The sequence below is a fragment of the Carcharhinus amblyrhynchos genome, chromosome 17 (genome assembly GCF_965287045.1).
Source record: "Carcharhinus amblyrhynchos chromosome 17, sCarAmb.v2.hapA, whole genome shotgun sequence".
In the NCBI taxonomy this organism is placed as follows: Eukaryota; Metazoa; Chordata; class Chondrichthyes; order Carcharhiniformes; family Carcharhinidae; genus Carcharhinus; species Carcharhinus amblyrhynchos.
The window spans coordinates 2832332-2845421 of record NC_137340.1 but is presented as its reverse complement, the minus strand read 5'-3'; the positions used below and the strand labels follow the sequence as shown (position 1 = coordinate 2845421).

Here is a 13090-nt window from a genome sequence, read left to right as displayed (position 1 = left end):
CCCTTCGGCCCAACGAGCCCGCGTCGCCATTTTAACATTGTGAGTCCCCTCTCCACCCATGACTCTTGTCTATGCCTTTGGCACCCCACATTGGAAACCAGATTGAGGGGGAGACTAATTTCAGGACAATTTGTTGCACCAATCAGCCTAACAGCACGTTTTTGGGGTGTGGGAGGAAACCGGAGCACCCGGAGAAAACCCACGCAAGCACGGGGAGAATGTGCAAACTCCCCACAGACACCGACCCAAATCCATGTATCTGCACAGCAAACAGTGATAGTCACTGAGCTGTCGTGTCGCCCGGCATCTGGTCCAGTTTAAGCGTACACTAACGCACGTGAAGCACTAGGCAACTCTCAAAACAAAATCCAAGAGCAGCCCTCGCACGACCCACCGCGTGTACGCCCCTCGTTGGACAACAAGGCGGGCCGAAGGTGGACTGACAATTATCTATTGCTCTCCAAAGAGGATGGTGCTACAAGGCTGACAGTACGATAAGTCGGAGCAGGTTATATCCAACCTTCAGCGTAGGATGGAAATAAACTGTGAGACTGGTGCGTTTTTGTGGGGGGGGGGGGGAAGCTGGTGTTATTGTGCCACCCCAGGGAGTAATTGCTTGTACTATAGGAGCTGTATGATGCCTACCCTGGGCAGAGCAGGATGGAGGCACCAGTCTGAAACCATATCTGGTGGCCAGGCATTAACAAGGAGATTGAAAGAATGGTTAACCGGAGCTCGGGTGGTGAAGACCAACAGTCATTAACACCAACGGCAAACATGCACCCCCAGGCGTGGCAGTGTCAGCCATGGTCACAGTTACACACAGGGACCTCACTGGACTATTCGTGGGACACAGTTTCCTCATCCTGGTTGATGCACATTCAGAATAGCTGGATGTCCAATTGGTGAAATCTACAATGGCCACAGACACAGGTCACAGCCGATCGTTACCATCCACGGCATGTGGAGGCCCTAGTATCAACAATGACATAACATTTACAGCTGAGGACAAAGAAAGCTGCATGGAGGTCAGTCACCAGTGGAGTGCCCCAGGGATCTGTTCTAGGACCCTTGCTGTTTGTCATTTTCATAAATGACCTGGATGAGGAAGTGGAGGGATGGGTTAGTAAGTTCGCCGATGACACGAAGGTCGGTGGTGTTGTGGATGGTCTGGAAGGATGTCAGAGGTTGCAGCGGGACATAGATAGGATGCAAGACTGGGCGGAGAAGTGGCAGATGGACTTCAACGCAGATAAATGAGTAGTCGTCCATTTTGGCAGAACCAATGGGATGAACGAGTACACTATCAAGAGTAGGAGTCTTCGCTGTGTTGAAGAGCAGAAGGATCTTGGGGTCCGGGTCCACAGGACTCTTAAATCGGCCTCGCAGGTGGAAGAGGTGGTCAAGAAGGCGTATGGTGTACTGGCCTTCATTAATCGAGGGATTGAGTTTAGGAGTCGGGAGGTAATGCTGCAACTTTATAAGACCCTTGTCAGGCCCCACTTGGAGTACTGTGCGCAGTTCTGGTCGCCTCACTACAGGAAGGATGTGGAAGCTATTGAGAGGGTGCAGAGGAGATTTACAAGGATGTTGCCTGGATTGGGAGGCATGCCTTATGAGGATAGGTTGAGGGAGCTGGGACTCTTCTCCCTGGAGAGACGAAGGTTGAGAGGCGACCTGATAGAGGTTTATAAAATGTTGAGAGGAATAGATAGGGTGGATTCTCGGAGGCTATTTCCCAGGGCTGAAATGGTCGCTACGAGAGGACACAGGTTTAAGGTGCTGGGGAGCAGGTACAGAGGAGATGTTAGGGGTAAGTTTTTCACTCAGAGGGTGGTGAGTGAATGGAATCGGCTGCCGTCAGTGGTGGTGGAGGCGAACTCGCTGGGGTCTTTTAAAAGACTTCTGGATGAGTATATGGGGTTTAATGGGATTGGGGGTTATAGATAGGTCTATAGATTGGTAGGTGTTGATGTGATCGGTGCAACTTGTGGGCCGAAGGGCCTGTTTGTGCTGTAGTGTTCTATGTTCTATGTTAGTGTTCTAAAGCTGACTCAAGGCAGAGTTTTCCAGGTTGATGGTTAGTTCTGACCAGGAACTTTGCAGCAGGACTGACATGGGTGGCTGGTAAAATTGTAGAAAAAAACAGGACCAGCCTCATTCACCGTCAAAGTACAAAGTCACCGTGTACAGAAACATGAGGATCATTTGAGGAAGAGGGCTGAGCCTGATCTATAGGAACCAACAGACGTCCCCTGTGATGGACTCATGTTCACCAGTTGTTGATCCAGGGATCCCTGTGGTTAACGTGGAGACGGGTTAACCAGCAGGTTCAGAAACCCAAAGGATTTTTTTTATTCATTCATGGGATGTAGGCATCGCTGACTGGGCCAATATTTATTGCCCATCCCTAGTTGCCCCTTGTTCAGAGGGCAGTTGAGAGTCAACCACATTGCTGTGTCTCTGGGGTAATGTGTAGGCCAGACCGGGTAAGGACGGCAGATTTCCTTCCCCAAAGGACATTATTGAACATGATGGGTTTTTCTGACAATCGACAATGGTTTCGTGGTCATCAGTAGATTCTTAATTCCAGATACTTTTTATTGAATTCAAATTCCACCAGTTGCCGTGGCAGGATTCGAACCCAGGTCCCTGCAACATGAAGTGAATTTGTGGATTAATAATCTAGCGATAATCCCACGAGGCCGTTGCCACCCCAGTACTGAATTAAGACATATCTCCAGATCGATTGACTTTTTGAGTTCAGTTTTCCATTGGGTGTCCCTAATGTGTTATTGAGTCTGCATGCCTATGTACGATGGTACTTCTGTTTGTTTTCATTCACGGGTGCACTCAGGAGTTTGGGGGGGAAGGAATGTGGTTCTGAGGTCCCTTTAAGGGGGTGTCCCTTTGATGTCACATGATCGAGTTGGACCATATTGAGAGCGTAGAAAACTGAGCCGATACAGAGCAAGGGTTTGCGTGCTAGTTTGGGTAGGAATCTCAGTTGGAACCAGGAGAAGAAGAGAGTAGACTTGTGTCTATCAGACCCTTGTCTTGTATCTATATTACATTCCATAGGACCATGGACTACTGTGTACAGTTTTGGTTGCCGCACTTGCGCAAGGATATATTGGCCTTGGAGGGAGTGCAGAGGAGGTTCACTAGGCTGATACCGGAGATGAGGGGGTTAGCTTATGAAGAGAGATTGAATAGACTGGGTCTGTACTCGTTGGAGTTTAGAAGGATGAGGGGGGATCTTATAGAGATGTATAAGATAATGAAGGGGATGGATAGGGTAGAGGTAGAGAGATTCTTCCCGCTTAGAAAGGATAGCAGGACTAGAGGGCACAGCCTCAAAATGAGTGGGGGGGGGGGCAGTTTCGAATGGAGTTGAGGAGGAACTTCTTCACTCAAAGGGTGGCGAATCTCTGGAATTCTCTGCCCGTTGAAGTGGTGGAGGCTACCTCGCTAAATATATTTAAGTCACAGGTAGATAGGTTTCTGATAGACAGGGGAATTAAGGGTTATGGGGAGAAAGTGGGAAAGTGGAACTGATCCACTTCAGATCAGCCATGATCTTATTGAATGGCGGGGCAGGCTCGAAGGGCTAGATGGCCTACTCCTGCTCCTATTTCTTATGTCCTTATGTCAGTTATTATGATGTGGGTCAGGTCTAACATTTATAGATTTGCAAATGTTTGCATTAAATCCAAGTTTCTAATAAATGTGGGGCACATTCTTCAAATCCTATGGTAATATTTAACTCTCCACTTTATTAAATGAAAAGAAATATGTAAAATCAGTGATGAATCCTGTGATATATTCCTCTTCAATGTTAATTGAATGTATTTAGTTCCAATCTACTTTTAAGGACACTGAATAATCAGTAACAGGCACCTATATTGATGGATGTAAAGCGTTTTAAAGATCGCTGATGTGTTTGCTGAGGTTTGTGTAAGCTATAGCAATGGTGTATATAATTGGGCTTGTGTAGGTCTGTGGGTGCGGTGGTGCTTGTGGGCGAAGGGGAGGGAGTTCTGCAGGGAATCAATCAGTGTAAGATTGATGAATTGGGGAGGACAGAGCCATCTGGAAACTCTCCAGTGCTGCTACCTGCAGGAAAAAGGTTTTGTAGAGCAGATGTTATCTTTTTTTTCCGTTTTAAGTTTGTGTTCCAATTTTCACAATATTCACAGTTGGAAAAATTTACGTCTGAGTGTTAATCTGAAATATATCAAATTTTAAAACAATCTCTTTTACAAAGTCAAGAAGGAAACAACAATATTTGTAGATGATACAGCTGACAGAGCTATATTATAACTTTTCAGCATCAGCAAGTCACTAACCAGAGAGAGATCTAATATGTAATCTCTGTAAGTATGAGTACAGGAATAGCCAAAAACAATTTGGGTTTTATAAATTAGCACATATATCACAAAAATAAATAGGTAATGAGAAATCGAGACAAAATACTGGTTTAACCACGGTGGCACAGTGGTTAGCATTACTACCTCACAGCACCAGGGATCTGGGTTCGATTCTCGGCTTGGGTCACTGCGTGCAGTCTGCACATTCTCCCCATGTCTGTGTGGGTTTCCTCCGGGTGCTCCAGTTTCCTCCCACAGTCCGAAAGATGTACTGGTTAGGTGCGTTAACCATCTTAAATTCTCCCTCAATGTACCCGAACAGGTGCTGGAGTGTGGCAACTAGGGATTTTCACGGTAACTTCATTGCAGTGTTAAGCCTAGTTATGAACTCGAGTTCTATGTATAGTTTTGGACATCTCATTACAGAAAGAACATTCAAGGCATCAAGAAGATATAGTCCAACTAATATTGGAAATATAAATTATATTTGTTAGAAGAGAGTTGAAATAGAATCCCTATGTTCGGCCCATTGGATTGGCACTCAGGGTTTCCCACCCAGGCTCTAACCCTGTAACCACACACATTTACCCTTCAATCTCACTAACCTATGCATTTTTGGACACTAGGGGCAATTTAGCATGGCCAATCCACCTAACCTGTGCATCTTTGAAGTATGGGAGGAAACTGGAGGAAACCCACACAGATACAGGGAGAACATGCAAATGTCACACTTTCGATCACCCAAGCCGGGAATCGAACCCGGTTCCCTGGTGCTGTGAGGCAGCAGGACTAACCAGTGTGCGACTGTGCCCAGATGCTAGGCCAATTTCCACTCAAACAGAGGGGATGCCTATTCAAGCTATAAAGTGCTTTGATTAGATAAGAAGGAAAGTTTGGGCAGTGAGTCAGTAACAAAAGATCAACAATCTAGAACGACACAATGTGAGTAAGGAGAGTTTTGGAGGCATTTCTTTACACTGAAGGCTGTTTGAGCATGGGATGTCCTGCCACTGTGATTTTAGAGTCTATCACATCTTTTTTTTTCAGTGAAAACTGGATAAATATTTGAAGAAGTGAAAGGTGCGTGGAGTGAGTGAGATAGTGGATATGTTTGGATTACTTTACCAAATGTTTGATACAAACATTTGTATCAAATTGAGAAAGTGAGCCTGGGAAATTGGTGGTAGAAAGTATGTTATGAAGGATGAATTGAACAGATATTTTGCATCAGACTTCACTATGGAAGACACATCCCAGAAATAACTGTAAATCAGGGAGAAAATTGGGAAAATTACCATCACCGGGGAAGTGGTATTGAACAAATTGAATATATTGCTTGAGAGCTGACAAATCCCTGGATCTGGACCCTAACGTCTTGAAAGAAGTGACTAATGAAATAATTGATGCATTGGTTTTAAACTTCCAAATATTCCCTAGATTCAGGGAAGGTTCCATTAGTTTAGAAGATAGCAAATTTAACTCCATTGTTCAAATAGGGATGGAGACAGAGAGTGGGAAACTACAGACCAGTTCGTCTAACATCTGTCATAGGGAAAATATTCAAAGAAATCGCGGGGTATTGGATAAATTCAAGGCAATTAGACAGAGCCAACATGGTTTATGAAAGGGAAGTTTGACTAATTTATTGGAGTCCTTTGAAGGAGTCACATGCACTGTGGATAAAGGGGAACCAGTGGATGTACTGTACCTAGATTTCCAGGATGTATTTGATGAGGTGCCAAAACAAGGGCTCTTACAGAAAATAAATGTCCTGGTTTAGGGGGTAACAAATTGGCATGGATTGAAAATTAACTAGGAGCCAAAGGGTAGGATTTTACTCCCCCTCTGCAGCATGTTTCACAGCGTTTAGAGGCGGCAGTATGTATGTTCATATGAATGTTTCCATTCACTGCTGCAAACTTCTCTAATTTTAACTAACTGAGTTGGATAAAATTAAAAATACTTCCCCTTTCAGCCTAATCCTAACATTTGCTAAAGTTTCTGACTCCAGTACGTGTGTGTAAGTGGTTCACCGGATTCCGTTCAATGAACATCAGACCTAATTGCTATCGTTCAATATGGTTACTTTACACTCTTACACTCCCAGTGGGTTTGGGAAGGTGGTGTGCTTTAATGGGACACAAATCAAACAGAGAGCTACAGCAGTGAAAAACTGAATCTCCTCTTTCCACTGAGCCCTGCTTCTCGAGATGATCGGAGACCATTGACATTACCACATGTAAAATAAGTCCACTGTTCAAGATTATAATAATAACTAGCTCACCCTCTACTCTGCAGCTCCGAAAACAAGTTAGTAATGTATGAAATAGCTGATGTGTTGTCGTTTCACATCAGAAACTTTGTGGCTGAAGAAATGTCCCAAAATATGATTTGAGGCTGTGACTTGCAGCTTTAAAACCCATTTCTCAGCAGTGTGGGGTTTTTTTTTGTGTCTGCTTGCATATTTAATCAGAACCTTCTGTAAGTGTCTGCAATTAGTGCAGCGATGATTAATAAAATAACCTCTTTCAAAGCCCCATTTAGCTACCAAAACTGCACAATCAGGTATAATTAATTCATCAATAATAAATCACATCTGATTAAGTAAGCTTTGAAAGTAGAATACATTAATACACTTCCCCACCTGAGCACTGCTAATTTTTCAAGTGGTAATGAAAATTAGGGTGAGTTGGGAAAACACTTAACATTTTGCATCTTACAGCAGATATAATGCACATTTAGAAATAGCCTGTAATTACTTCTTTAACTGTTGTACATCAACAGCATGCTTATATTAATGAAGGGATAGGACCTATTTCTGATTGGGAAATGAATGTGTCTGTTCTAGCAGCTAATCGGAGAATCATCCTTCAGAACCATCCCTGTAGCTATTTAAAGATTTACTCTGTCTTCTCATCTCACTCTGCATTAAATTCTCATTCCACAAAATCCTCTCCAGGAAGGAACCCTTTGGGATTTTGTGAAGAAGACTGTCTTTATATCTCTACATGTTTGTGTTTCCGTGTGAGTGTGTCTATGTGTGCGTTTGTGTGCGTGTTTCTATATATAGAATCATTGGCCCCGTTCCGAATTGTAGGGATTCTTTCGGGCCATTAAATCTGCACCAACCACAATCCCACCCAGGCCCTATCCCTGTGTATTTACCCTAGTTAGTCCCCTTGACACTAAGGAGCAATTTGGCATGGCCAGTGCACGTTTTTGGACTGTGGGAGGAAACAGAAGCTCTCAGAGGAAACCCACACAGACACGAGGAGAATATGCAAACTCTACACAAACAGTCACCCAAGGCCACAACTGAACCCAGGTCCCTGAGAGACAGCAGTGGTACCGTGCCGAATCCACCCTCCCCCTCGCTCCACCCCATGCATGTGTGATTCTGTGCGTCGGTGTGTGCATGTTTGTGTGTGAGTGTGCGTGTGTGCGTGTGTGTGTGTGTGTGTGCGTGTATATATGTCTGAGTGTGTGTATTAGTGTGTATACATGTGGTAATGAGTGTGCCTACGTGTGTGTGTGTGTGTGTGTGTGTCTCTGTGTGTTAATGAGTGTGCCTATGTGTGTGTGTGTGTTTGTGTGTGTGTGTCTGAGTGTGTGTGTCTGACTGTGTATATGTGTGTTAATGGGTGTCCCTGTGAGTGTGCCTGTGCCTGTGCCTGTGCGTGTGTGTGTGTATTTATTTATATTTTCTAGTTAGTTCTAAGACTGGGACATTGTCTCCTCCTGCTCAGTGCTCTTCTCTGGATAACCAGGCTGAAAAGTAACCTTCACCATAAGTTCTCTGGGCTGAAGACTAACTTTTATCAGAGAATCCCTCTCCCTGCTAAAACAATATGGTACATTATATCGGCATTATCTACAAGATAAATAATTAAAGATATCTCCATTAAAATTACAATTTCATTACATTTTCAGATAAATGTATTTATCTGATCCTGGATGTTTAGTCTCAGTCACATTGTCAATTGATTTAAATTCCCCGTTGAGAACATTTTCCATCTGATATGGAAAGACCGCTGTGGATCTGGGAGGAATTGTACCACTCTGCAGCCAGTGGATGAACTGAGGAAGCCTGACGGTGTCTGCTGCAATATTTGTCTCTGTAAAGTGATCTCTGGCAGCATACCTGAACAGGCATTCAGCACCCGAACCAAGTGGTAAGGTATTGGGAGTCCTGTTTCTCACAAACGTACCAATCACACAACAAGGATGAGTCAAACACCAGAGTGAATTCCTTATTTGAAGATAAGACTATACACAGGCAATGGAAACTGGGAAGCTGATCTGTCAGATTGCCACTGTGCACGTTCTATAGAGTCATGGGATTACACAGCAGCTCCTGTCTCCCGGTGTATAGTGATGATATGTACCCTTAAAGGTACCACAACATAGGAGCCTGACTCCAGTTTTCATTTGAACATTTGGCACCATCCTCAGAGACTAAAGCAGTGTCCGTCTGCAGTCAGATCTGGACAATATCCAGGCTGGGGATGATAACTAACAAGTAACATTCATGAAAGAGGAACATGACGTGCATAGGCAGCTGGGGTCAAGTGAATCCCTTGAAGAGTACAGAGGGCGTAGGAGTAGAGTTAAGAGAGAAATCAGGAGGGCAAAAAGGGGACACGAGATTTCCAATGGGGGTTACCATAAGCATAGACATGGGTCATAAGAACATAAGAACATAAGAAATAGGAGCAGGAGTAGGCCATCTAGCCCTTCGAGCCAAGGGTGGAGGAGGAAAATCACATTGTTAAGATGGCAGCGCAGGCTCGTTGGGCCGAAGGGCCTGTTTCCCGTGCTGTGTTGTTCTTTGTTCTTTGTCCTTTGAGATTGTTCTGGCAGATAAGGCAAAGGAGAATCCAAAGAGCTTCTACAAATACATAAAGGACAAAAGAGTAACAAGGGAGAGAGTAGGGCCTCTTAAAGAGCAACAAGGTCAGCTATGTGCAGAGTCACAAGAGATGGGTGAGATCCTCAATGGATATTTCTCATCAGTATTTACTATTGAGAAAAGCATGGATGTTAGGGAACTTGGGGAAATAAATAGTGATGTCTTGAGGAGTGCGCATATTACAGAGAAGGAGGTGCTGGAAGTCTTAAAGTGTATCAAGGTAGATAAATCCCTGGGAATGAAGTGTATCCCAGGATATCATGGGAGGCTAGGGAGGAAATTGCGGGTCCCCTAGCCGAGATATTTGAATCATTGATAGTCACGGGTGAGGTGCCTGAAGATTGGAGAGGGGAAAATGTTGTGTCTTTGTTTAAAAAGGGCTGCAGGGAAAAGCCTGGGAACTACAGGCCAGTGAGCCTCACATCTGTGGTGGGTAAATTGTTGGAAGGTATTTTGAGAGACAGGATCTACAGGCATTTAGAGACACAAGGACTGATTAGGGACAGTCAGCATGGCTTTGTGAGTGGAAAATCATGTCTCACAAATTTGATTAAGTTTTCTGAAGGGCAGTTGATGTTGTCTACATGGACTTTAGCAAGGCCTTTGACAAGGTATCGCATGGTAGGTTGTTGCATAAGGTTAAATCTCACAGGATCCAGGGTGAGATATCCAAATGGATCCAAAATTGGCTTCTTGTTCTTTGTTCTTGACAGAAGATTGTCAAGTCTTCAAACTGGAGGTCTGTGACCAGCGTTGTGCCTCAGGGATCAGTGCTGGGTCTACTGTTATTTGTCATTGATATTAATGATTTGGATGAGAATATAGGAGGCATGGTTAGTAAGTTTGCAAATGACACCAAGATTGGTGGCATAGTGGACAGTGAAGAAAGTTATCTCCAATTGCAACAGGATCTTGATCAATTGGGCCAGTGGGCTGACGAATGGCAGATGGAGTTTAATTTAGATAAATGTGAGGTGATGCATTTTGGTAGATTGAACCAGGGCAGGACTTACTCAGTTAATGGTAGGGCACTGGGGAGAGTTACAGAACAAAGAGATCTAGGCGTACATGTTCACAGCTCCTTGAAAGTGGAGTCACAGGTGGACAGAGTGGTGAAGAAGGCATTCGGCATGCTTGGTTTCACTGGTCAGAACATTGAATACAGGAGTTGGAACGTCTTGTTGAAGTTGTACTTATTGGTAAAGCCACACTTGGAATACTGTGTACAATTCTGGTCACCCTATTATGGAAAGGATATTATTAAACTAGAAAGAGTGCAGAAAAGATTTACTAGGATGCTACCGGGACTTGATGGATTGAGTTATAAGGAGAGGCTGGATAGACTGGGACTTTTTTCTCTGGAGCGTAGGAGGCTGAGGGGTGACCTTATAGAGGTCTATAAAATAATGAGGGACACAGATCAGCTAGACAGTCAATATCTTTTCTCAAAAGTAGGGGAGTCTAAAGCTAGAGGCACAGGTTTAAGATGAGCGGGGAGAGATCAACAGTGTCCAGAGGGACAGTTTTTTCACACAGAGGGTGGGGAGTGCCTGGAACAAGCTCCCAGGTGTAGTAGTAGAGGTGAGTACAATTTTGTCTTTTAAAAAGCATTTAGATAATTACATGGGTAAGATGGGTATAGAGGGACATGGGCCAAATGTGGGCAGTTGGGATTAGCTTAGGGGTTTTGAAATAATGGACAGGTTGGGCCGAAGGGCCTGTTTCCCTGCTGTAAACCTCTGTGACTCTATGACTTACAAGTGTCAGGCAATGACCATCACCAAGAAGAGAGAATCTAACCATCACCCCTTGACATTTAATGACATTACCATCACTGAATCCCCCACTGTCAACATCCTGGGGGTTACCATTGACCAGAAACTGAGCTGGAGTTGTATCAAACTTTGGTGAGGCCACAGCTGGAACAGTGCACGTGCAGTTCAGGTCACCGTATTGTAGGAAGGACTGGAGGGGGTGCGGAGGGGATCCACCAGGATGCTGCCTGGGATGGAACATTTAAATTATGAAGAGAGGTTGGATAGGCTTGGATAGTTATCATCGGAGCAGAGAAGGCTGAGGGATCGAAGTAGACAAGATTACGAGAGACGTGGACAGAGTGGATAAGGAGCAGCTGTTCCTCTTAGTTGTAGGGTCAGTTCCAAGGGGTCATAAACCAAGGTGGGGGGGCAGGAGGTTTAGGGGGGATTTGAGGAAAAACCTTTTTACCCAGAGGGTGGTGAGGGTCTGGAATGCGCTGCCAGGGAGGGTGGGAGAGGCGGGATGCCTCACATCCTTTAATAAGTACCTGGATGAGCACTTGGCCCATTGTCACATTCAGGGCAATGGGCCAAGTGCTGGTGAACATAGAACATAGAACATAGAACATTACAGCGCAGAACAGGCCCTTCGGCCCACGATGTTGCACCGACCAGTTAAAAAACAATGACCTACTAACCTAAACCAATCCCTTTTCGTCCATAAACCTATCCACGGATCTCTTAAACGCCCCCAAACTAGGCTCATTTACAACTGCAGCAGGCAGGGCATTCCAATCCCTCACCACCCTCTGGGTAAAGAACCTACCCCTGACATCCGGCCTATAACTACCCCCCCTTAATTTAAAGCCATGCCCCCTCGTGCTAGCTTTCTCCATCCGAGGAAAAAGGCTATCACTGTCCACCCTATCTAAACCTCTAATCATCTTATATGTTTCAATAAGATCCCCTCTTAGCCGCCTTCTTTCCAGCGAAAACAACCCCAAATCCCTCAGTCTCTCCTCATAGGACCTCCCCTCCATACCAGGCAACATCCTGGTAAACCTCCTCTGCACCCTCTCCAGAGCCTCCACATCCTTCCTGTAATGTGGGGACCAGAACTGCACACAGTACTCCAAGTGCGGCCGCACCAGAGTTGTGTACAGTTGCAACATGACGCTGCGACTCCTAAATTCAATCCCCTACCAATAAACGCCAAGACACCGTATGCCTTCTTAACAACCCTATCCACTTGATTCCCAACCTTCAGGGATCTATGTACACATACACCTAGATCCCTCTGTTCATCCACACTATTCAAAGTCCTCCCGTTAGCCCTATACTCAACACATCTGTTATTCCTACCAAAGTGAATTACCTCACACTTCTCCGCATTAAACTCCATCCGCCACCTCTCAGCCCAGCTCTGCAACCTGTCCAAGTCTTCCTGCAAACTATGACATCCTTCCTCACTATCTACCACACCTCCGACTTTGGTGTCATCAGCAAATTTACTAATCCACCCAACTATACCCTCATCCAGATCATTAATAAAAATTACAAACAGCAGTGGCCCCAAAACAGATCCCTGAGGCACACCACTCGTAACCGAACTCCATGACGAATATTTACCATCAACCACCACCCTCTGTCTCCTATCTGATAGCCAATTCCTGATCCAATTTCCTAGATTACCCTCAATCCCATACATCTGCATTTTCTGCAGAAGCCTACCATGGTGAACCTTATCAAACGCCTTACTAAAGTCCATATATACCACATCAACTGCCTTACCCCCATCCACCTCTTTGGTCACTTTCTCAAAAAACTCAATAAGGTTAGTAAGGCACGACCTACCCGCTACAAAACCATGCTGACTATCTCCAATCAATTCATTACTCTCCAAATAACTATAAATCCTATCCCTAATATTTTTTTCTAAAACCTTGCCCACAACAGAAGTAAGACTCACCGGTCTATAATTCCCGGGGAAGTCTCTGTTCCCCTTCTTAAACAATGGGACAACATTCGCTAACCTCCAATCTTCCGGTACTATA

At 44.7% G+C, this 13090-nt stretch overlaps 1 protein-coding gene across 1 annotated transcript in view; it reads left to right on the top strand.

Annotated features, from left to right (window-relative positions):
* The first annotated feature begins 917 nt into the window (after nucleotides 1-917).
* The window catches only part of pkd2l1 (polycystic kidney disease 2-like 1), a 118137-nt gene continuing 105964 nt past the window's right edge, over nucleotides 918-13090 (top strand). Inside the window, exon 1 of the mRNA XM_080206024.1 lies at nucleotides 918-1028. Within this exon, the coding sequence (XP_080062150.1) occupies nucleotides 918-1028 (111 nt within the window). The remainder of the gene's footprint in view (nucleotides 1029-13090) is intronic.